The sequence below is a fragment of the Anastrepha obliqua genome, chromosome 5 (assembly GCF_027943255.1).
Source record: "Anastrepha obliqua isolate idAnaObli1 chromosome 5, idAnaObli1_1.0, whole genome shotgun sequence".
Lineage (NCBI taxonomy): Eukaryota > Metazoa > Arthropoda > Insecta > Diptera > Tephritidae > Anastrepha > Anastrepha obliqua.
In genome coordinates, this window is record NC_072896.1 from 129,012,904 (window position 1) to 129,036,825 (window position 23,922).

At 36.6% G+C, this 23,922-nt stretch overlaps 3 protein-coding genes across 6 annotated transcripts in view; all 3 read left to right on the top strand.

The window, feature by feature from the left end:
* The window catches only part of LOC129247295 (fibronectin type-III domain-containing protein 3A), a 124,948-nt gene extending 111,558 nt beyond the window's left edge, over positions 1–13,390 (top strand). For 2 of the 4 annotated variants that reach the window (XM_054886361.1, XM_054886362.1), the window contains exons 4-8: positions 1,717–1,999; positions 2,266–2,786; positions 2,866–3,075; positions 3,144–5,549; positions 5,940–13,390. In XM_054886361.1, the coding sequence (XP_054742336.1) occupies positions 1,717–1,999; positions 2,266–2,786; positions 2,866–3,075; positions 3,144–5,549; positions 5,940–6,806 (4,287 nt within the window). In that variant the 3' untranslated portion in view covers positions 6,807–13,390. The remainder of the gene's footprint in view (positions 1–1,716; positions 2,000–2,265; positions 2,787–2,865; positions 3,076–3,143; positions 5,550–5,939) is intronic. The other 2 variants (XM_054886363.1, XM_054886364.1) reach the window with 1 other exon arrangement.
* Positions 13,391–15,213: 1,823 nt separating this feature from the next.
* On the top strand, positions 15,214–15,846 carry LOC129248990 (scaffold attachment factor B2-like). Its single transcript, XM_054888593.1, has one exon. It carries the CDS (start codon positions 15,214–15,216, stop codon positions 15,844–15,846), a length of 633 nt encoding a protein of 210 aa, XP_054744568.1.
* Positions 15,847–16,712: 866 nt separating this feature from the next.
* Positions 16,713–17,516, top strand: LOC129248991 (uncharacterized). The gene has a single exon (XM_054888594.1). The coding sequence runs from the start codon at positions 16,713–16,715 to the stop codon at positions 17,514–17,516; it is 804 nt and encodes a 267-aa protein (XP_054744569.1).
* The last annotated feature ends 6,406 nt before the right edge of the window (positions 17,517–23,922 follow it).

Sequence of the window (23,922 nt, forward strand, 5' to 3'; positions counted from 1 at the left end):
GAATGATATGGCCTCGGGAGACGATCCAGCATGCTTGACTGAGCTTTGTGTGTGTTAGTGCAGTCGGGTGTCGTCGTGTCACACATACTTGTTGTCGGCTTTTGAATGATGAAAATCAAAAATTTTAGATATTAGCGTCAATCAGCCGACACGCACACATATAAAGTTCTTGTCAAACAATGCTTGTCCGTCACCAGAAGCCAATAGAAAGAAGATTGCGCCCATCAGAGCGTACGTGACGTCACGTTTGCTGAGTTGTGCAGTATTGCCAACCATTTGCTCTTCGCAATAAATGTAGTGCTTTTTTATACCGAAAATTTTGAAGTGTCCTGTTTGTTTCTTTTTTTTTTAATTTAAAGCTACCGAAACTTTAGGTTAAAAAAACTGTATTATTATACAAAAGAAGGTTAAAAAAGGCCACTCTGAGAAGATTTTAGTGCTAATGAAAATTAGTTAGTTTTTATAAAATTTGATATTTTGAAAGTGTGAATTTAATTTTTTGCTCCTTTTAAGGTTATGGAAGAATATTAAATGTCCCTCTCTCAACTCTTCTTAAGATTGAAAGCTTTTTACACATTTTAAAAGGCGTTTGAATTTACTGAATGCGGATTAAAACCATAGAGGTGTAATCGTTTCTACCGGCCATCAATCCTTAGTGGGACATAGGGCATCAAGAGGTGTATTCATTATAAAAATAAGCAACAAAATACCAGAAAATACTAAAGAAACCATACTGACATTTTTACAAAAAGAGTACCTTATCTAGTTACATAACCTCAAATATAGCAAATAAGTCGTTCCCTTAACAAAAGATTCTCGCTTGACAGAAATAACTTATAAATTAAGTTGTACATAAGCACAACACATTTATTAAAAACAAAACGCACATTCTAAAGACAATTTGTCACGCATACAAAGTTCTTTAAATGATTCAATAAAAATTTGTTGTGTTATTTTCTTTGAATGGGAATTTTAGTGCGTTTTTATGTTCAAAGGTAGGCAATACTGCAGTAGCGAGAGAGAGATTTGACTGCCGAAAGCAGAAGAACACCAACAACACTGCAATCGCGGGCAATGCCACCAGATGTTAAAAAAAGTAAAGCTAAATAAAACTGAGTGAATTATTGAACAAATTAAAAGAAATGTATATTTTACAAAATTATAAACATTACTTTCAATTTGATAAGGCTAGAAAAATGTCATGAAGAAAGAACTAAGACTCCAAGACTAAATAACAAAAAAAAAATTCTAAATTAAGTTACGCAAATTCTAAGTTAAGTTGGTAATCTGGCTATATTGGTACTAATACGACGTAACTAGTTGTCAAATTCGCTGAGAGCAAAGTAACGGGACCACGATAGGCGCCATTTCATTATTCTTTCCATCATGTGGTTATCTATGTCTAGTTATGTATGTATGTTGATAAGCACCAATACTTTGTGAAAGAAATATGCATGTAATAGCAAACACGCCACGTCAATACAAAACATACATATGCATATGAATTTGCTTTAGTATTCTGCAGCATTTTGAAGTTGAGGAAATTATTTATATATATGCATATTTGCATATAACCATGGCATCTAACATTAGCAATCAAGGGGAAAATAATTCAGCCTGTGGGGAAATACTGCTCGCAAAAGTAAACACATACATACATATTTAATGAAAGTTTATAATTTAAGTTGAATGTGCTACCACGGTTTTTAATTTCAGTTGACCTCCAATGGCACTTCACACTTCTATTCACCGTTGCCGGCGGGTTTTCCAGCCGGGACAGGCAGCGGACCGGCGCACTTCCACGCACTGTCAAGTGGCCACGTACAACCGCAGCAACCCCCTCAACAGCAGCAAGCACCAACAGCGCAACATCAACAAGCGTCATCACTACAACCCTTATCACATTCACCCTCGCCACCCAATAGCTATCATAAGGACGAGCGCACCCAACGTCAGCACACAAAGTTATTGCGAAAACTTGAAAAGCAACGTGAACTGAGTGAGTTTGTCTTACTATTCGTTATTATTTTTCAATTCATCTCATTCGAGTCTTTGCATTGATGAATTATTATTACCGCAGTATAGGATTTATATCTGTTATTTGTTTTACCAAACCGGCCAAAAAATATGAATTATAATTATCCTCAGTAAAATTAAAAGACACAAAACAAAACGTATAGAAGAGAGTGCTGGATAGATGTGTTTATTATATCCTCTAACCTGTTCATATGCACACATTTATTCATCTTTTTTTCTAATTGAAAGATTCCGGTATGTCAACACCGACTCATTCGCCATCTCCGCGTCGGAATGATTTAAACGGGCATCATAATCATTCACTTGCTACGACGAATAACAGTAGCGATGGAAATGGATCCAACACGCATAACTATGCAACAGCGATTTCAGGGATGTTGACATCGGCTACAACAACTGCCAGTTCTTCAGTAACAACCACAAACAATTCAAATAACAGCAGTATGGGATCGAACTACAATCTTCAAAATAAGAACCAAAATCAGTATCATGTTTCAAAGCAACCATCTTTATCTCAGCAGATATTGAACAACCACAGTTTTCACTCCAGACGAACTCCTCAAAAAAATGACTGCATACCAGTAAATGCACACCAGCTCAATAACATTAATGGGGAAGCTTTTGCTTGCATAACATCTTCAGTTAATACATCTGACGGCGGCATGGAGGGTATACCAAATGCTGTCGAGGATGAGGAGGACTTCCAGTCTTTGATAATTGAGCAGCTTTCTGCTATTCAGAAACCAGATGTAAATAAAAATTTAATATTTTTGCCTTCTTAATTATTCATATTGAATGTATGATTAATTGTTGCTCATATGCCGTCAGGTAATCAATTTAACTTCACGTTCTGCAAAAATTATTTGGGAGGCACCAGTCATCACCGATCCCCATATCAATACTAGAGAGTTACGTTATAATGTTTTGTTTAGTGACCGTGCCAAAGAGTGCAAATACAAGAGTCTCTATAAGGGTGAATCGTACGACTGCATCGTCCAGGACCTGCAGCCCGGTCAGGTGTATGTAGTGCGACTTCAGGTTAGTAAAAGGGAAAATATTTTATATGTATATAGATACATTTGTAGTATATTTACGTGCACTTTCAGGTTCACTATGAAAAGCTGCAGGGATCTGCATCCGATCCAACCGAATTCACAACTCCGCCATGTGTGCCAGATCAGCCAGCGCCACCTAAATTAGTAATGCGAACAAAGAACTCTTTGCATTTGCGTTGGACGAATCCACTATCTAACGGATCACCCATTCAACACTATTTACTGGAATATGACGAGGGCAAAACTTGCTTGCCGGCAACTTCCCGCTCTGCGCGTCAAAACACGGGTAGTGAAGTATTACATTTTGTCGAGGCAACGAAGACAAAAGGCAAACACTATACTCTCACTAAACTACAGCCTTCAACTGTATACAATTTCCGTCTGGCCGCTATAAACGAAGTTGGCGCATCATTATTTTCCTCAATCTGTTCATATAGCACTTCAAGCAATCCACCGTCTGCACCGAAGCCTCCAAAACTTCAAAGCAGTAGCTCATCGTCTCTTCGCCTTTGGTGGGAAAGGAGGCCACAGGATAGCGATTATGTGTTGCAGATACTTGATCGCGAGTCTGGCCACGGCTACCTTAATGCTTTTAACGGGCCCGACTGCGTCCACGAATGCTGCCAGCTGCGACGTGCCACGTCTTATCAGTTTCGCTTACGTGCTGAAAATGAAGCCGGCTGCTCTCCTTGGTCTAATGAGGTCACTTTTCAAACATCTCCTGAAAAGCCTGGGAAACCAGGCAAGCCCCATGTAAAGGGAAAAATTCATGGAACACATTTTCGAACGCGATGGGACCCACCCACAGATAGGGGAGGCGCCGAAATACTTCGCTATTTCCTTGAAATCACATCTGGCACCAAATTCGAACGTATTTACAGTGGTACTGATACAGAGACCATATGCGATCGCCTTCAACCCGGTACAACGTACCAGTTGCGCACCTCATGTGAGGGCCCAGCAGGACTCAGTCCCTATTCGGATGTGGCGCATATAACATCAGAAGCTATAGTACCTGCGGCACCACCGCCACCTTATTACGACAATCCTCCGGGTCCGTATGCGACCGTTTTAAGACTAGACAAACCAGACTATAATGGCGGAGCCCCAGTGCTAGAGTTTGAGGTTCAGATGAGACGTCCTTTAGACGTGCACTTTGATATTGAAAATAAAACAAACGAATATTCAATTATATACCGCGGACGTGATACATACTGTGTGGTCAAGGACTTGCAGCCTGGTTGTCCCTATGAGGTACAGGTGCGTGCAATCAATCGCATTGGTGCAGGTGCTTGGTCACCATGGTTCCGTTTCTCAGCAGCTGCTGCACCTCCGAACGCACCTCACAATATAAAAGTTGTGGTTAAATCGGCGACTCATTTGTATTTGAATTGGCAAGAGCCCGACTGTAATGGAGCTCCGATTCTTGAATACCATCTGGAAAGCGCAACGGGTCGAAATGAGTCTAACTCTGGTTTGGAGGAAACATCAGAAATGCCAGCATACCAAACATGTTATCAGGGAGTGCAAACCAGCGTCGATTTACGTAATTTATTGCCGTTTACTGTGTATTACTTCCGTGTAAATGCAAACAATACGGCTGGTGTGGGTAAATGGTCAACGAGCATTAATGCACGAACACCAGCCGCCGCTCCTGCTGCCCCACAAATCAAAGACTGCGAATTTACCGCCACTGAAGTATCCCTTAACTGGACGGAGCCTGAATGCAATGGTGCTGCCATCACTGCATACGTCATTGAATACGCTGAAAGATCAATTACTACGCCAAATACAAACCCATCTTATACAGTCACCGGTTTAATGTCTGAAACGACGTACAAATTCCGCTTGCAGGCCATAAACAGCATTGGGCCGGGACCATTTTCCGCATATGCCAAGCTCACAACGTTGCCTTCACCACCAGCCCCACCTGCACTGGAATGCACCGGCGTAGGTCATAACTTTATAAAATTAAAATGGGCTGACGGCAAAAATTTGGATTTCACCAAATACTATGTGGAAATGTTTGTACAGCGGGCAAAAGAGTTCCAGATCGTTTACTCTGGCACTAATTGCATGTGCAAAGTAAACAAGCTACAAGAGCGCACCTCATATACTTTCCGGATATATGCAAGTACTGATCGTGCTGGGATCGGTGACTATTCGGATGAATATACTTTTAGTACGACTCCCACTTTGCCAAGCAGCATTAAAGCGCCTCGTGTGGCTATGGAAGGAGCTGCTGCTTGTTTGCTAACACACGGTGCCGGTGCTGCTGGCGGCTTCATCCCATCCGGAATGCTGGCTGAAACGCATACCAGTTTTATTGCCGGCCTAGGCAACCTTTCTTTAGGCGTACCGCTGACTCTCGAATGGCAAAACTCAAAAAATACTTTCAACGATCGTGTAGAATATTTATTGCAATACGCCATTGGCAAAGATGGAGATTATAAGCGAGTGAGTTTTAGTAAATATGTACATGAATGTTGAATTGAAATCAGTGATGCTTTGTTAAGGGATTAGCTATGGGATGAATAACATAGATCCAACTGATCGTATAAGTATCATCCTAAAGGTCATTGAGCGTCAGACTATAGGTTTGAGGGATGGCGCTAAGCAAAGCCAGCTATATCTATCCCGTTTGTATATTAGTCTCATCAAGCGGCACCATTGTGGTTTTTTTTTTTTTTTTTTTTTTTTTTTTTTTTTTTTTTTTTCATACAAACTAGGCACATCACTTGCACACGGCTAAAATACCATCGTTTTGCCACATTTTTATCTTTTGTGTGAAACTGGAATCTAGGACTATTACTCCCACCAAACTTTAAAATATTATTTTCTTTCTAGATTTACCGAGGTGCAGAGACCAAGTTTACAATTGAAAATTTAGAGCCGGGAACTATGTACCAATTCCGAGTTTGCCCTATTCGTGTTACTTCTTCCGGTGAAGATTTGGTTGGCCAAAATACTTCTGCATTCCGATACCAAGTTCCTCATCTTGCATCACTGGACGATATCGACAGCAGCTTATTGGGAAACATGTCCAGCGTTTTCGGCGGTGCTGCAGGTGCCAACAACAACGGGAACGCATCCATGGGATGCCACGGTCATTCGCATCACGTACACGGTTTGCATACACACCACTCTCATAGCCATACGCATCACAATAGCAGGCAATCAGCGTCCGGTCTCCACCACCGTTCTGTAAGTGCATCTGCTGCAAGTCCCAATGGGTGCAGCGGCAATGGCGGTATCAATGGCAACGGTAGTAGTAATATTGGTGGCAATACCATACTCATTGGTCCTAACGCCATTGGCTTAATACCCTTGGGTACAGCTATGGCCAACGAATTAGCCGCTGTCGGTTTCGCAAGTTGTGATGATCCACTACATCATCACCACCACCATCACCACCAGTTTCATGGAGGCAATGTTACTGCTGGACCTGAGCCCGAAGTTGCTGCTTCAACTGCGGCATCATTTCTGGCGGCCACCGCAAATAGTCTGCTGCCGAACAACGCACTATTAGCGCACGCAAGCATTTCAGCTAATCATGTTCAAAATGGTGCTGTACGGCGATGTATGAGCAAAATAGCTACGTTATACACAAACCGGAAACGTTTTACTGATCAGGAAAAGGCAATTTTATTCATGATTTGCTTTCTATTTTTCACATTTTTATTTGCAACACTTGTTAAGACACTTATGCGATAAGCCATTGCTGGCGATAACGAAAACCACTGCAATAAAACGAAGTCGTAAGGCCTATGTAGGATGTTAGTAGAAGCTGCGTAAATTCTGAAAATATCCAATAGGCCAAAAAAACGATGCGTCTATTATAATACATAAGTAATCAAAGGAGTCATTAAATATTGAAGTGCGCCTGAAGCAACATTTTTTTACGAGCCGAAAATTTTAAAAGTGCACACATTCATGCACTCATTACATATATACTTACTTACATATAAATGCATATAAATATGGTGGAAGTCAATAACTTTTTTCAACATTCATCCTTAGTAATCGAATAAATTATTCTACTTAGGTAATTACAGTGATTATTACACACCATAAAGTGAGACTTAGGTTTTTTTTATTTGAAATTTTTACCACACAATTGGCTACTGTGATATTTATATATTAATTAACAGCCCCTTACATTTGATGTAGTAACAAAACCTGCACTATCACTAAATGTTCTAAGTTTGGTATCGTAAACTCTTGCTATTTTCTTGTATAAAGATGGCGGCCGAAGTAACTTAGTGTACCCAACACACGTGGCTGAGTTTAATTCTTGCACTTGGCCGTAGCTAAATCAAGTTGACTTTGCAACATACTTGAAATGGCCAACTACTGATAGACAAAAGAAATTTCTTGAGAATTTTCTTTGATAAAAATCCAGAGTAAATAAAGCCGGCCAATTGGTTCTCAACTTCTCCGTTACACAATTATAATCTAAAAATAGTGGCATTGCAAATTATTTCTATCGGGTCTTCGAAAAATGTATATCTGGCCGTGAATATCTGAGAGCGAACCACAAGAACTCAGGTTTCTAAAAGGAATGAAGGAGTTAAAAGTTTCAGGATCTTACAAACACCAATACACATTTTGATTTTTTGTTTGATCGTGCAGCTTGTTTTCTTTCAATATCAATACAATTCGAAATAATATAGAATTTCATATATGAAAGTATGCGATGCCCGTCCCAGCAGTACACATTTCCTTTGATTTATATTTTATACTAAAAGATAATCTTGTGAACTATAAACTAAATAAAATGAAATATATGTATGTATAAATTAAAACATAATCAACGCAAACAATCGCCCTAGTGACATTAGCAAAAATGCATAAATAGGAGAACAAACCAAACTTTATATACTTGCATAAGTGTATAAATCTAAGTGTATTGATATGTATTTATACCATTATTTTTTATAATTAAACCTACATATGCATGCACTTGTACATATGTGTATGTGTGTGAGCGTCTAGGTACATTTTCATGTTTCCCAATACAGCTGCCTAACCTAATATTCCTACACATTTACACATATGTACATCTTTTAGAGTGGCTAACAGCTAATAGCTTTTTATACAACACTGAATTTATAACAAATATAAAATATCTCTGGTTGCATTTTGCGGACTGTAAAACAAAACTAAAGCAAAGTTCTTTTTGACAAATGTCGCCAATGATACTAATCCGTTTGCCATCGTTTGTCCAAACAATTTTCAACAATGTCAAAGATTCGACATTTTTCAGAATTTCATAAAATTGTGGACTATGTCATACTCGTAACATACAAATTATAGAACAGATAAATGTATATCAATTGAAAAGTGGTGCAGAAATATTTATTCTTAAATTTGCTGCACTATTGTGTTTGCCCTTCTCTGTTGAGATTAGTAATTAACTTTCACTTTAACATTTTTCTCAAGCCAATCTAGCGTTACCAACTATTAACCAAACCGGGGGGGAATAATGTGTACAGTTTTGTTTAAAAGAAAAACATAACTCGCTTGAAATACCTAATATTTCTTAATGGAAAAGCCTAACACTTATTAAAACAGACAAATATATATAAAACAACAAAAACAAATTTAAGTACATAGTAAAAAATAATAATAATGAACATTCCAAATGGCTTTTACTTTTTTGTACATAAACAACTACAACTACGTTTATATCCACATATACATAAATACACTGAATTAAACTAGTTGTGAAGTAATTTTATGTCCATCAATAATCGCATTTCGTAAATTTAAAGTCGATTATAGTTTAAATTTCGGGTTGGTGTCGAAATTGTGTATGTACAAAATTCTAAAAACAAAATTCTACTTTTTAAAATTCTGCTTTTTTAAAATTCTGCTTTCTAAAATTCTGCTTTCAAAATTCTGTATTAAAATATAATGTTAACAATGTTAAAGAGGTAATGTAATTATTTAATTTATTATTATTATGAGAGATATTAAATAAAAAATAATAATAATAATAATAATTTTTTCTTCAGTTGCGATAGAATCCACAGTATTTTTGTGTAGAACTTCTTTTCGCGTGGGCGCCCCTCGGCCGCGCTTCAAAAAAATAACCCTCATCAGTTCAACTCTGGCTACGCAATCCACCGTATTTTTGCGTAGAACTCTTTTTAGCGTGGGCGGCCTTCGGCCGCGCTTCAAAAAAGTAACCCTCATCAGTCCAACTCCAGCTACGCAATCCATAGTATTTTTTGCGTAGAACTCTTCTAAAAAACGAACCGCTGCGAAGGATTATTAAGAAAAGAAATGAATTAAGTCACACTAAATGTAATTGGCTAAACTAAAATATTGTTATCGCTTAAACATATACATATGTATTAAAGTGGTGCACAAATGACTTGCTTATTACAAAGCAACAAGTCACACATTGCATGTGACACTGTTTGTGAAGACAAAAAGCAATGTAGGCACACAACTTGAACAGCAACGAAGAAAAACTGTCTTCAACAAGCAATACTACTTCGGCTCTATCGACAGTGCACGAATTGCACGACGCTGCTTATATGCTTGCATGGCAATGGTAGAAAAACATTCTCATACAAGCTTTGCCGAAAGACATCAAGTACAATGTGTGAATTGGTGTCATATGTATGTATGTACATAGTGTATATTAGCGGCAAAGTGTAAGTTACATTCAAATATTAATCAGAATTTAATTTTTATTCTACAAAACCATCATACCAAACATTAACTGCCTATTTGATTTTAAAATATCAGGAATTCATGTAAGTAAATAGTCCACATTTGACACAATTCACTTGTTTCAATTGAATTGTTTTTCATTGCCTTTCAGTGTCATTGCTTTTCTTGCTATCTTGCCGAAATATGTGTGTTGTGATAATGCTGAGAGAGAAACAAGTCATACAAAAGCATGATTTGGTTTTTTCTCTAGCTGCTATTGCCTGTTACTGTTAGTTGAGAACAAAACACTGCATTGTTGTGTGAATTTAGCAAATGACTTGAAAGCACATATATGTCGACATGTGCACCACTTTAATATGTATGTATGTATATTTATGGAATAAATGTTTATTTTGTTACTTCTTGTATGACGAAAATCACAAAACTTGAATAAAGCAGAATTGTTCGCATTAAACATGCAGAATTTTGAAAAAGCAGAATTTTAGAAAGCAGAATTTTAAAAAGCAGAATTTTAAAAAAGCAGAATTTTTTTGCAATTTACAGAATTTTGTCACCCAGAATTTTGTAATACAGAATAATGACACGCTCCCTTAAATTTCAATAAGCGCCCAAAAAACAAATTAACGCAATTTTTATGCTTTTTATATACAATATATATAAACATATGCGCATTTTATGTGTATAAATATGAAAATGTAAGAATCGTTAAAGCCAGTAACTTTGTAAAATTTAAGAAATGTCACAATGCCTCCCACATGGGCATAGTCAGGGTTTGTGCATACATATGTGTGTATGTATGAGTTTTTAGATTAACGTTTTTTCTCGGGAAATATTAGACGTCATCCTATACATACGTATGTATAGCAAAAGTATGTATTTATGTATGCGTATCAAAATCAAAAGCTAACGAGAGTTCTTCCACACTTTGGCTCAAAAACTAACTTTGTATATACAAAAATAATCAAATTACTAAATATGATTTAAAGTTAAAAGCTTTCTAGTTTCCATAATGGAGTATATGGGAAGTAAATAAAATTCAAGCACACATCAATCCGATAATTTTTATAAGTCATCGCAGGGACTTCGAGATTCAACTGCAATTAAAACTGTAACTCTGAAAAAAGCAGGTATAAGACACACAATATTAATATTAAGTTTCGAAATTTTTAAAATTTATAAGCATCTCAACAAAATTTTTGCTATTCACGTGTGTTACAAACGAGAAAAGCGTTTTGGTTATGTTTTACCAATATAGAAATTATGCGGGAATAAGAGTTGCAGTCATACATACATACATATATGTGCGTATAGCCTCCTGAGACCAAAGCCTAAAGCATTTAGTCCACATGTATGATTACTGCTTTATGAAGCTACCACTCGGTGTTACTAAAACACACAAAAAACTTCTCACCCCACCAATTTAAGTAATTATTTATAATATAATAATAATAATGATATAATTTTGGCACCCAACAAATGAGCAATGAATCAACGAACAAAAAAGGTCTATGCAGACTGTTAAGATACGAACCTCTTCAGTTAATTTAACTGAAGGTGCAACAGAAGGTCTCAGGAGGTTGAACAAAGGGATTTAAATTAAGACTAATTTAACGAAGAGTTTAGATATTTAGATTTCAAATATTTTGCAAAACCATATACGCGCCGCGGCAAAATTATAGCACGCCAACATTTGACAAATTTTCACTATTTTTCTTATTATTAATTATTAAGTATTCATTATTTTTGTGCAAAAGTATAACTCATTGTCCAACAAACATTATTTAAATCAAATATTCAAAATTTACGCAACTTTTCATGCCAGCTCCACGGTTTTTAAGCGGAATTTCTTGAAATAATTTTGGTATGCAACTTAAAGCTGATTAAATTTTAGTAAACTGAAGCGCAAATTTGAAGTTGCTGAAAAATAACGTAGATTTCTTCGCATTCGTAAACCGTCATTGTTGGACAATGGCAAAAATAATGAAAATTCAAAAAAATTAAGAAAAATAGTAAAAATATTATTGCGCTTGTATGCATATATAAAGTGGTCAATTTGTGGTGTGCGCCATGATGCTTTCCTTCAAATACATGCATACATACCTATATCTGATTTTTGCTTTAACACAAATTTTTTCTTTGTATATATAATATAGTATGCTTGGGTTTTTTTGTTATTTTCATATCTGAAAAATACGAATTCAATAACTTTCCGGAGCTTTTGCGCGTCTTGTCTTTGTGCGTTGTCTCATAATATTTATATGTAAGTGCATTGTAACGGAAATAAAGGCCGAAAGTGTGATTGCCGCAAAAACGCTGTGACTTATTTTATTAGTAAATATACACATCAGAAAAAAATTCACATTCATACGTACATATGTATGTACGCCCTTTATGTACCTTTTTGGCTCAGTTTACTTCATTAATGTTACGTCCATTCTCAGATATACTCACACATACATATATCAGATAGGTAGTGTCTCAACTCACACGATATTTTTCCACTTTACATACTAATACATTTAGAAAAACATTAAAAAAAACAAAGGAGCATACCATATGAAATATTTCCTCGTCGAAATAACTCTTAAATCAGAACTTATCGTTTAGCGAAAATGCTTTATCAGATCATTTATGTGCCTTCGGATTATGCAGCTTCTGCGTTTTAATTTAATATATTTATATACAATTTGTGGATGTTTCTTTTGCGTTTTTCCTTCGGCTAAATCACTTTCCCTATTTCACAACAATACAAATTACCATTTTTTTCTATAGAATTAACAAAGCGCTCTTATGTAGGACTTGTTTTGCTATTTACACCTGAAGGAATTTCTAAATTTAGGCTTCAACGACAAATAAATCAGTATTTAATTTTTTACAACCAATATTTTATAAAATTCTATCCCTCTTCTAACCGCAGTTATATATACAAATATACATATTTTGCACATCGCTAAGTAGGTAGTGTTGTTCAATCTTACGAACAGTTATTGATTTGAAAATGTGTGGGTTTGTCACACAGCCCCAGAAAAATTTGATAGTTCCGATTTCCGATTTCGTTTTGAAATTACGATGCCACTAAATGAAGGATTAATAATAGGGGCAATCTAACCAAGTGAATGCATTTTAATTAATTGTAGATGCCGTGTTACACATTCTTTTTATACATACTCGTGCATTAACGTTTGGTGTTTGTAATGCTTGGCGCACAAAGTAACAAAATTATCACAATTACGCATACAAAATTTGCTGGCGGATGATGAAAAACAGAAATTAATCATATTTTTCCACATTAAGTGCAGTGCATCGGAAAAAGATACTTATACCTATGTAGACCTGTTGATTATTATGATGATGATGATGATAATAAACAATGTTGACAATTATATGTGGAAAGAAAACAGAATTAATGAAATTAAACTATGTGCATTATTTAGTACTGGTATGAGGTGTATTATAAACAATTATTACTATATACATATATACATATAGATATGGTACACAGAGGAGGAAATATAAGAATCGAAAATTGAAATTTATTATGATAAATGATATAAATAATTATTATTTGTTTATTATTATAAATATAGCATAAATAATGCAAAAAAGAAATATTAAGTCTATATGAAAATTATTGCAAATATATACCTAAATAAATATATCTATATAATAAAAATATAATATATAAAAAAAGTTTTTAATTTAACTTGTTCAGAAAACACGGAATTGGTTGCTGTGCAAGCTTTCCAAAGAAATTTAAAATGCACGCACCATTTCAATATTTATTTTAAAATGTATACATAGTTGCCCGGATATTTATTTAAAAACATATTTTCAAAAATCCCTCCTTCAGTCTGCAAATAGTATTGTTAAGCAACTTGGTCTGTCCTTTTGGTCTAAATCCGAGTACTCACATGTTGAAGGTATTCTCACATGAAGCACGGGTGCATCGAAGGATGCAACGTCTTCCATTATTTTGTTATTGTTTATTTCGGCCTCTTGAAAAATATAAAAAGGGCTGAAGCTTTTAACAGCTCCGTGCGACGGATTAAATAGTGAAGTTCTGAAATGAATTATTGTCGTGCGGTGATCACAGATCCATTAATGGAACATAATATCGATGAGTTTTGCTTAAAAGTTTTTGTTTGTTTTGTGTTTTCGAAATATCTTCTCACACGATGTCATTTTCTCCAACGTGTTTCCAAATGTTTACAAAGATTTCGGGTTTTCTTAAGCTCTTATTACTTTGTTATCTGCTTATATATAAATATGCTATATTTGGACCACTAATATTAGTTATTGTTGTTGTTGTTGTTTTATAAGTATACATTCCCCATATGCACTTACGGGGAATGCTGCTGAGGTGACAGTTCTTGGCCGAATATAAATCCAAAGGCAATGGCAAGCCTCCGAGTGTATTTCTGCCATGAAAAAGCTCCTCATAAAAACCCCATTTGCCGTTCGGTGTCGGCTTAAAACCGTAAGAAACATCAAGTCTCACACCACAAATAGGAGGAGGCTCGGCCAAACACCCAAAAAAGGTTTACGCGCCAATTATATGTACACATAGCCCGTAAAGTCTGCGTTCACCTTACAAATATTTTTAAGTTGATTATAAACACAATATAAATCTACACTAATATTATAAAGAGGAAAACTTTGTTTGTTTGTTTGTTTGGTTGTAATGAATAGGCTCAAAAACTACTGGACCGATTTTAAAACTTCTTTCACCATTCGAAAGCTACATTATCCACGAGTAACACAGACTATATTTTATTTTGGAAAAAAATAGGGTTCCGTAAGATATTTGGATTTTTCGGACACAAACTGAAAAAAATCAACCAAAGAAGTTACTTATTTTGCGTACGCTGCCTAAACTACAAAAGATAGAACCATAAAATGTTTTAATTAATTGTAGATCTTATAAATATCTACAAAAAAGTCCGCGACACACTATACCTATCTATGTCGAGTGAGGCACAACAACCACATTTTTATTTAAAAATCTTGAATTTTTTTTTTGGACTACATTTAAACGCGTTTATTTTACTCATGCTATTAATCCTTATCAAAATAAATTATTTCATCAATAAGTATAGTTTATGTTGATAATATTTGGTCTTTGAATGATTAAAATAGGACGGTTGGTTTTGAAGTTGTGGTGAAATTAAAATATTACGATTTCTGCTGCACGGCCCGTTGCGCGAAGTCTAATAATTTTCATGAGATTTTTTTTAGATTTTGTTCTTAAAACTACACCTACGCAAAAATTCTTCTCAGAGCTAAACAACAGTCCTTCTCAGAGCTATACAATAGTTCTTTTCAGGGCTAACCAACAGTTCTTTTCAGGGCTAACCAACAGTTCTTTTCAGGGCTAAACAACAGTTTTTTTCAGAGCTAGAATATTACACGCTATTAACATTTTCTTAAACATTTGAAAATGCCTAAGAGAGCCAGGTCTCAACTTTCTAAACATAGTTCTCAAGCACGAGCAGCAAAAATACGTCGTATAGGAGAATCTTCACCTGAACGTTCACAACGCCTTGCTGAACAAAATCAGAGAAACTCTCAGGTACGCGTACGAGAGTCGAGTGTCGAACGTTCGCAACGACTTGCGCAACAAAATCAGAGAACCTCTGAGTTACGTGCTCGAGAGTCGAGGCTGGAGCGTTCCCAACGTCTTGCCGAACAAAGCTTGAGAACCTCTCAGCTACGCGCTCAAGAGTCGAGGCTGGAGCGTTCCCAACGTCTTCATGAACAAAATGTAAGGACCTCTTACTTACGCGAACGAGAGTCAAGTGTCGCGCATTCGCAACATCTTGCCGAACAAAGCTTGAGAACCTCTGAGCTACGCGCTCAAGAGTCGAGGCTGGAGCGTTCCCAACGTCTTCATGAACAAAATATAAGGACCTCTCAGTTGCGCGAAAGAGAGTCGAGTGTCGAGCGTTTGCAGCGACTTAGAGCTCAAGCAGAGAAACAGCAGTTGTCCACAAATAGAGTGCGCAATCGAATTTTAGCTAACAGGAACAGACTGGCTTTCAGATACGATCCGCAGCTTGATTATGCACAATAAGCGTCCGTCCAAATCGGAGTCATGAATAAGATCTGATCTAACTGCTCTGCCAAGAAATGGGAGGACGAACCTAATGGTATGTGTTGTGCTTCAGGTAAAGTGTGTCTTCCCAACCTTCAGGAGCCGCCACAACCAATATAAAATCTTTTAACTAATAACCATCCATTATCTGGTCATTTTTTAACAAACATACGTATTTTTCAAATGACTTCGTTTGGCGCAAAAGAAATCAGGGAAGGAAATTTTATGCCCACTTTTAAAAATGAACTACAGGTGTATCATCTCATTGGTAGCCTTTTACCATCATCAGGCCAAAACCCACAGTTCCTGCAAATATATTTTATTTCGGATGCAGACCAGTTATCATTGCGATCAAGCATCGCACCAACCTTAAAAATGGATTTAATTCGCGAATTACAGACCACTTTGAATAATGATAACTTGTATATACGAAGTTTTAAACAAACTTAGAACTTAACTCATCACATAATTTAAAGCTAATTATTCATTCTGATCGCACTCCACAGACAGCATACAGAGGCAGATACAATGCTCCTACTGTAAACGAGGTAGCCGTTCTCTTGGTCGATGAAGACAAAGGTCCCAGGGATATAGTCTTACACGGTAGAGACGGACAGCTCAAAAGAGTTTCTGAGCTACATCGGTCCTATGATCCACTACAGTATCCTGTAATGTTTGTGACAGGTGAAGACGGTTATTATTTGACTATTCCTCAGCAGGGCTCTGCGCGTAATAAAACTGTTTCGTGTATGCAATTTTATGCATTTAGATTAATGTTTAGAACTAACTCTTTTAATCCGTTACATTATTACAGAGACTTATTTAGTCAATATTGTATTGACATGATGGCGAAAATGATATCGGAAAGATTAAATTATATTTCGCGGAATCAACAAAGACTGAGGGCTGATGACTACATCCATCTCAGAGATGCCTTAAATCATGACGCAAATGTTGACCCATCAAATATCGGTCAACATGTCATATTGCCATCATCATTTACGGGTTCTCCGCGTTTCATGCACGAGAAAACGCAGGACGCGATGACGTACGTCCGAAATTATGGTAGACCTGACTTATTTGTCACTTTTACATGCAACCCCGAATGGCCTGAAATTAAAGCAGAGCTGCTACCAGGACAACGGTCTTTCGACCGTCATGACATAATTTCACGTGTGTTTCATTTAAAAATGAAGAAATTCATCAAATTATTTGTCAAAGAACAGATATTCGGTAAAGTAAAATGTTACATGGCAAGTGTCGAGTGGCAGAAGCGCGGTTTACCTCATTGTCATTTGATGTTCTGGCTAAAAACTAAAATACAACCAGATGAGATCGACAGTGTCATAGTTGCGGAGCTACCCGATCAACAAATTGATCCGGTACTACACGACATTATAACTAAAAATATGGTACATGGACCCTGCGGAGAACATAATTTAGCTGCACCATGCATGAAGAACGGTGTCTGCACAAAAAAATACCCTCGGCGTTTCATTAACGACACCCAGACCGGAGAGGATGGGTATCCAGTTTATCGTAGGCGCGATACAGAAAATGGCGGTCGGAGCACTACGTTACAACTCAGGGGCAACATGGTGACGATAGATAATAGGTGGATTGTTCCATACTCCCCTCTACTATGTTAGACTTTTAATGCTCATATAAACGTGGAGTATTGCCACTCTGTCCAAGCCATTAAATATATATGTAAATATATAAATAAAGGTTCAGATCAGGCAACTTTTAGCCTTAGAAACCCACACGATGAGGTCGAAAACTATTTAAATGGAAGGTATTATACATAAGCACATCTGAAGCTGTCTGGCGCTTATTTGAATTTCCTATTCAAGAGCGGCATCCTACTGTACTGCATTTGGCCGTTCATCTAGAGAACGGTCAAAGGGTGTATTTTACACCAGGGACAGTTCATCAAATTGTCCAAAACCCACGCAATACCACATTACTGGCATTTTTTTCTCCCTGTAATGAAGATGAATTTGCGAAAACTCTTCTGTACCATGAAGTCCCGCAATACAAATAATAAATTCACTAGAAGGAGGCGTGGTGAAGATGTAGTTGGACATCCGGGGATAAAAAAAGATGCCGCTTTAGGTAGAGTCTACGGGGTACACCCATCCCAATCAGAGTGTTTTTATCTTAGGATTCTACTGCACCACGTACGCGGTCCGACCTCATTTGCATTCCTTAAAACTGTAAACGGTATTGTCAAAGAGACGTATCAAGCAGCATGCCGTGGCCGAGGTTTACTTGAAAACGATGACCATTGGGGAAACACTTTAAGCGAAGCTTCGTTGTCACAGTGTCCAAAAAAACTAAGGGAGTTGTTTGTAGTCATACTTTTATTTTGTCAACCATCGGAACCATTGAAGTTATGGGATACTTTCAAAGATCAGTTCTGTGAAGATATTAGACATCGGATCAGACAACAGAATCAGGAAGTCATTTTTAATGAAGGATTAATTGAGATTGAAAACAAACTTATAGAATTAAACGACAAAAATTTAAGTGATTTTGGATTACCTTCTCCCGTTCGTACCCAGAATAATACTATTGACACAATGGTACAACAGTATAACAGAAATGATCTAACAGCGTTTGTTAATGACAATGTGCCCAAATTAGTACCGGATCAAAGACATGCTTATGAGACTATTGTGGACAGCGTGAACAATAACATGGGGAGATTATTTTTTTTGGACGCACCAGGAGGCACTGGAAAGACTTTTCTCGCAAATTTGATACTTGTTAAGATACGGCAATCAGGGAAGATAGCGATTGCAGTTGCTTCGTCAGGAATTGCTGCAACTCTCTTGAACGAAGGAAAAATTGCTCACTCTACGTTTAAACTCCCGCTATCCGTATCTTTAGATCAACGGTCTACATGCTCTATTCGGAAAAATGGGCCTCTTGGTAAGTTGCTGCAAGACGCGTCGTTGGTAATATGGGATGAATGCACCATGAGTCATAGAGCTCATGTGGAGGCCGTGGACCGTACTTTAAGAGACCTCCGAAGCTCTGCTGATGTCATGGTTGGTATCACTTTTGTATTTGCTGGAGATTTCCGACAAACGCTTCCAGTCGTCAACAGAGGTACGCGAGCAGATATTATGAAGGCATATTTAAAATCATCTCACCTTTGGACATCTGTACAACATTTGAATTTGCGCACCAATATGAGAGCTCATCTACATGGAAATATGCATAGCAACTTTCCACATCAGCTGCTGAAACTTGGAGAAGGAATTTTTCCATCTTTAAATTTGGGCACCGATTATGCGGTTACTTTGGATGAGTCTCTAGGCCAAATAGTCCATAATTTAGATAGTCTGATAGATGCTATATATCCTGACATGGAAAACTTAGATCAAAATGATTTTCGTTGGCTGTGTAGTAGAGCAATAGTTTCTCCCAGGAATGAAACAGTCAACGAAATAAACAATTTAATTATGCAGAAAGTACCGGGTGAAGTTAAGTGCTATAAATCCATAGACACCGTCACTAACATCGAGGACGCAGTGCACTACACCCAGGAATTTTTAAATTCCCTGAACTCCGCTGGGCTACCACCTCATGAACTATCGTTAAAAGTTGGCACGCCAATAATGGTTCTCAGAAATTTGAGCCCCCCCAACATGTGCAATGGTACGAGACTTCTTATCAAGGAGCTAAAAGATAATTTAATAGTAGCGAAGATTATTACCGGCCCTGCAGCTGGTGCATTAGCTCATATACCAAGAATACCCATGATCCCTACTGATTTGCCAATACCTTTCAAAAGGCTCCAATTTCCAGTAAAAATTTCTTTCGCACTAACGATAAACAAATCACAAGGCCAAACATTCAAATTAGTAGGAATTGATTTACGAAAATAATGTTTTACGCATGAGCCACTTTACGTTGCCCTATCACGGGTCGGGGCTCCCGACCTACTGATTTTGTTAGCTGAAAATAATTTAACGTCAAATGTTGTTTATAGAGAAGCTCTACAATAATTTAGTTATGTATCCTAAAACAACAGGTTGCACTGCGGGACTGCAGGCAGAAGTGAACACTTTTGCCGGGAGCAAGACTTAGTTAGCGCTTTGCGGGCGGTCCTTTAGTTAGTTCTAATAGAGATATATTTAGTATCGGCTGTGCACCCGTGCGAAGCCGGGGCGGGTCGCTATAGTAATATATACTTGAAAACTTATTTTATTAATTTACTAGCTTTAACCCGCGGCCCCGCTCGCGTAGGAGTAGTTTGAGCGATTTAGGATATGTATATAAAAGAATTACAAACAGTAATTTCATAGAAAATAATTTTTTATTAATAACCATAATATTACAATACCCGGCATCCGTTGCTATGCCTCGTTGAATAAAATCAAAGCAACTAATCAGAAAAATATCAAGCTAAATTATTTTTATTAATTTTCTATCTCAAACCGTTTTTGAACTTTACATTTAAGTCATAGTTGAACAGTTTATGCGGATTCTGAAGTCTAAAGTGTGCTATAAATAGTGGGAAATAGGAAAAACTAAGATTTTTTAGATTAAATTTAAGCAAATATTCGATTATTAGTGACGAATGAGAGTGGCGGCGCGGCCTGTAGGCTGTGGGAAGGGGGTTCCATCATAAAAACATGCCTATAACCTTCATTTGGTGAAAATATGAATGTATAAAAATTTTACGTCATTTGGGGTTGTCGTTTCGTAGTGATGCACGGACAACGTACAGACATTCACCTTTATAGTATAGATTCTTCCATTACGTTCCTAAGTTACAAAAACTAAGGAAAATAAGATTCCTCACTAAATTTTTTGCCTAAAGTAATTGCAGCAAGCTGTAAATACAGCGACCGAAAGTCTTTTAATAATACCGTTATTTTATTAGGCATTTTTCTTGTTTTTGCTAATTTTGCTCTTTGTTATTAAAATTTATTGGTTGACGAACTCAGAGCTCATTTTATTTAAAAAATAATTTGAAAACATGGAAACTAAAGGGAAAGATGTTAGTGCAGTTCCCAGGACAGTCGGTTCTAGGGAACCGGAACGACCCGGTTTTATAATCGGCCAAGGACTGTCACTTCAGCAGCATTCCCCATATATATGTAAGGAACAATTGTATGCTGCTACAACAACAACAACATATTAGTGTATCAGAAAGAAAAGTAATTATAAAATTGTGGAAAGATGGAAATAGTTTCCGCAATATTGGCAAATCTATTGGGAGAATGTATTCCTCTGTTCAACGCGTAGTAAATAGTTACAAGAAAACGGGGATTTTAAAATCCTAGAGCACTATCGGTCCGAGAAGAGCGCATCATAATCAATATGGCAAAGGTTATCCTTTGAATTACATAATTAAAAATTGTTGAAAACGTAAACCAAACATTTAAAAGAAATATTGTACATAAAGCTGGACACCTTCGTATAGTCACTCGAAGAAAGCCGTTTATTTTATTGTAAACAGGAGAAAGCGCATTGAATTTGCCAATAATTATGTAAGTAAGCCTCCAAGATTTGGAAACAGTGATTTTTTCAGACCAAAGTCAATTTTGTATATTTGGCATTTATTCCGTCGTCAAATTATTTGGCGCAAATTAGGAATTGCTTTTGAGAAACAAAATTTTGTTGGCACAGTCAAACCGGCGGTGGTGAAGTTATGGTGTGGGGTGCATGGCGGCAAGTGATGTAGGTCAGTTAGGCTTTATTGAATCAGCAATAGATAAATGGGGGAATTTGAACATTTTAAAGTGGAATTTGAAGCAGAGTGCCGAAAATCTTGGCTTATCAAGAACGTTTTGGTTCCAATAAGAAAACGACCCAAAACACACAACCGAGATCGTATCCTATTGAGCATCTGTGGGATCTATTAGAAAAGAAAGAATCTGGCAGTTTTTTAATATAAAGCTTTGGAGGGTTCAGCTTGGAGTGGAGCAAAACGGTTGATCCCGCATTTTGCACTACCTGTTCCAGTACTCATCTGTTTAAGTTCGAAGCAGTAGCAAGAGCAGAGCAATGTTTTCGTTGGTATTACGGTTACGAAAAAGTTAATGCAAATTCTGCTTGTATCCACCATGTACAGAATACAGAAGGTGGTACCTTCCGAGAACCGATAATTTATTTTTTGCGATTTTGACAATGACATCAGTGCTTTGAATCAACAAACAAAAGGAAGAGAAGTTGCTTGTTTGTGAATATTCAGTGAATGGCATGGCTACCATATATGTATGTGATTTTAAGTTTTGTGATTTTTAAAGTAAACCAAATAGTAAAAATGAAGTGTATAAATTATAAAAAGAAAGTGTCAGGAACGCGTGTGTATGTGTGCGCATATAATTTCTTGTGTATGACAGTTTCTATTGCTTTCGTGTACTCTTCTTTATTCTTAAGCGATGATGTCTCATGCTGAAAACAGTGACCGACGTACGCACTGTCTGGCAGTCCCTTACCGCAGCCCCTAACGAGCACAAAGCTGAGCAAAACTCATCCTGTAGAGAACAATTGCGTTCTTTTACTTACATATTTACACAATACATCGGTTTGTGTGTGTATGTGTTTGGTTGTATCTACACAATGTTGCCATTGATATTTTTGCTTGCACACTTTTTCACACATCCGCGTTATCAGTTACAATTTTTCATTGTTTAATAAACCAAAGCCAAAAACCAACAAATGAAAATAGTTCACTTATCTATAATTAACATTATTCTACATTGTTTTTAAGGTATTTTAATACAAATTTTAAATTTTTGACGTGATAACGTCTTATAATTCGATTTAGCCGGCTGCACGCACGAAAAAATGTGTCGTTACCTTGCTCATTTGTCGTTACCTTGCTCATTGCCGCTACCTTGAATGAACTACAAGCGAAAGCGCTGAACGAACAAAGCAAACGAACGGCAACGTTCGACATCTTGCTCTCTCCTACTTAAGTGAGCGTATATATGTATGTATATGCGCATATGTACATATATAAATTCACGTTCTTGTATTTGCATATGCCTTCTTATTGATTATAATTAATTTGATTTACTTGAAGAATTTAAAATAAAACCAAGTTTGTTAATAATACCTGTTGTTTTAATGTTATTATTATTAATTTTTTTATTATATATGAAGGAAAAAATGTATGGTAATATTTACCATATACCTTATAAGATATGTTGTATACTAATATATGTATATAAACATGCATATACATATACAATTTCGCACAATTTTCAAAAAGAACAAATCTATATGTAAAGATGCATACAAGTCATATGGACATATCAAATATACGAATCTATTCCGTACGCAAGCAAATGTAAGCTAATGTGCTTGAACTGCAAGCGAGAGCGCGGAACGAACGACAAAGAGCACAATCGGCCCCCGCGTTCGGCAACGTTCGACATCTGACTCTGTCCTACTTGAGTGAGCATATATATGTATGTATATGTATGTATATGCGCATATATAGGTATATAAATTCACATACTTGTATTTGCATATGCCTTCTTCCTGTGTGCATGGTAATGAATCATTTCTCTGTTGAGAATAGGACGATGATAGAAAAAGTAGGAAATGAAAGGGAGTGTTTCGAGTGTTAGGTGTCTTGAAAAAGACAAATCGATGATGGTGCCTCTTAGTGTTGTTGACTTATAAACGTCTGATGCACAATCGAAATTGAAGATATCTTTCATGAATTTGATAAATGTTTCGTCATTTTTCACGTTTGTGTAAATGTAACTTGACCTATTCCATTGCAATTCCATTTACCTCCTCCTCTATATCCATACAAAATATCTATCAAACAAATAAAATTAAAATTTTGTTTTGAAAATTGCAACCATTCCATCAGTATTTTCTTATGACGTTGTCACGTTAAACTATCGTCAGTAAACCGACTTTACAGACAACCTCTTTTTTTATTTTGTAAATGATTTCAAAATGTACTGCTTGGCAACACTGTGTGGTGAGAGAGCAATCAGCTGACAGGGTTCTACGGGAATTTTCAAAAATCGTGAAATAAAATCTACAATACTACGATACGGAAGCAAGGAATTT

Bases quoted from the DNA above. Each gene is read 5' to 3' on its own strand.
- LOC129248990 (XM_054888593.1), top strand. From the start codon at position 15,214: ATGCCTAAGAGAGCCAGGTCTCAACTTTCTAAACATAGTTCTCAAGCA.
- LOC129248991 (XM_054888594.1), top strand. From the start codon at position 16,713: ATGGCGAAAATGATATCGGAAAGATTAAATTATATTTCGCGGAATCAA.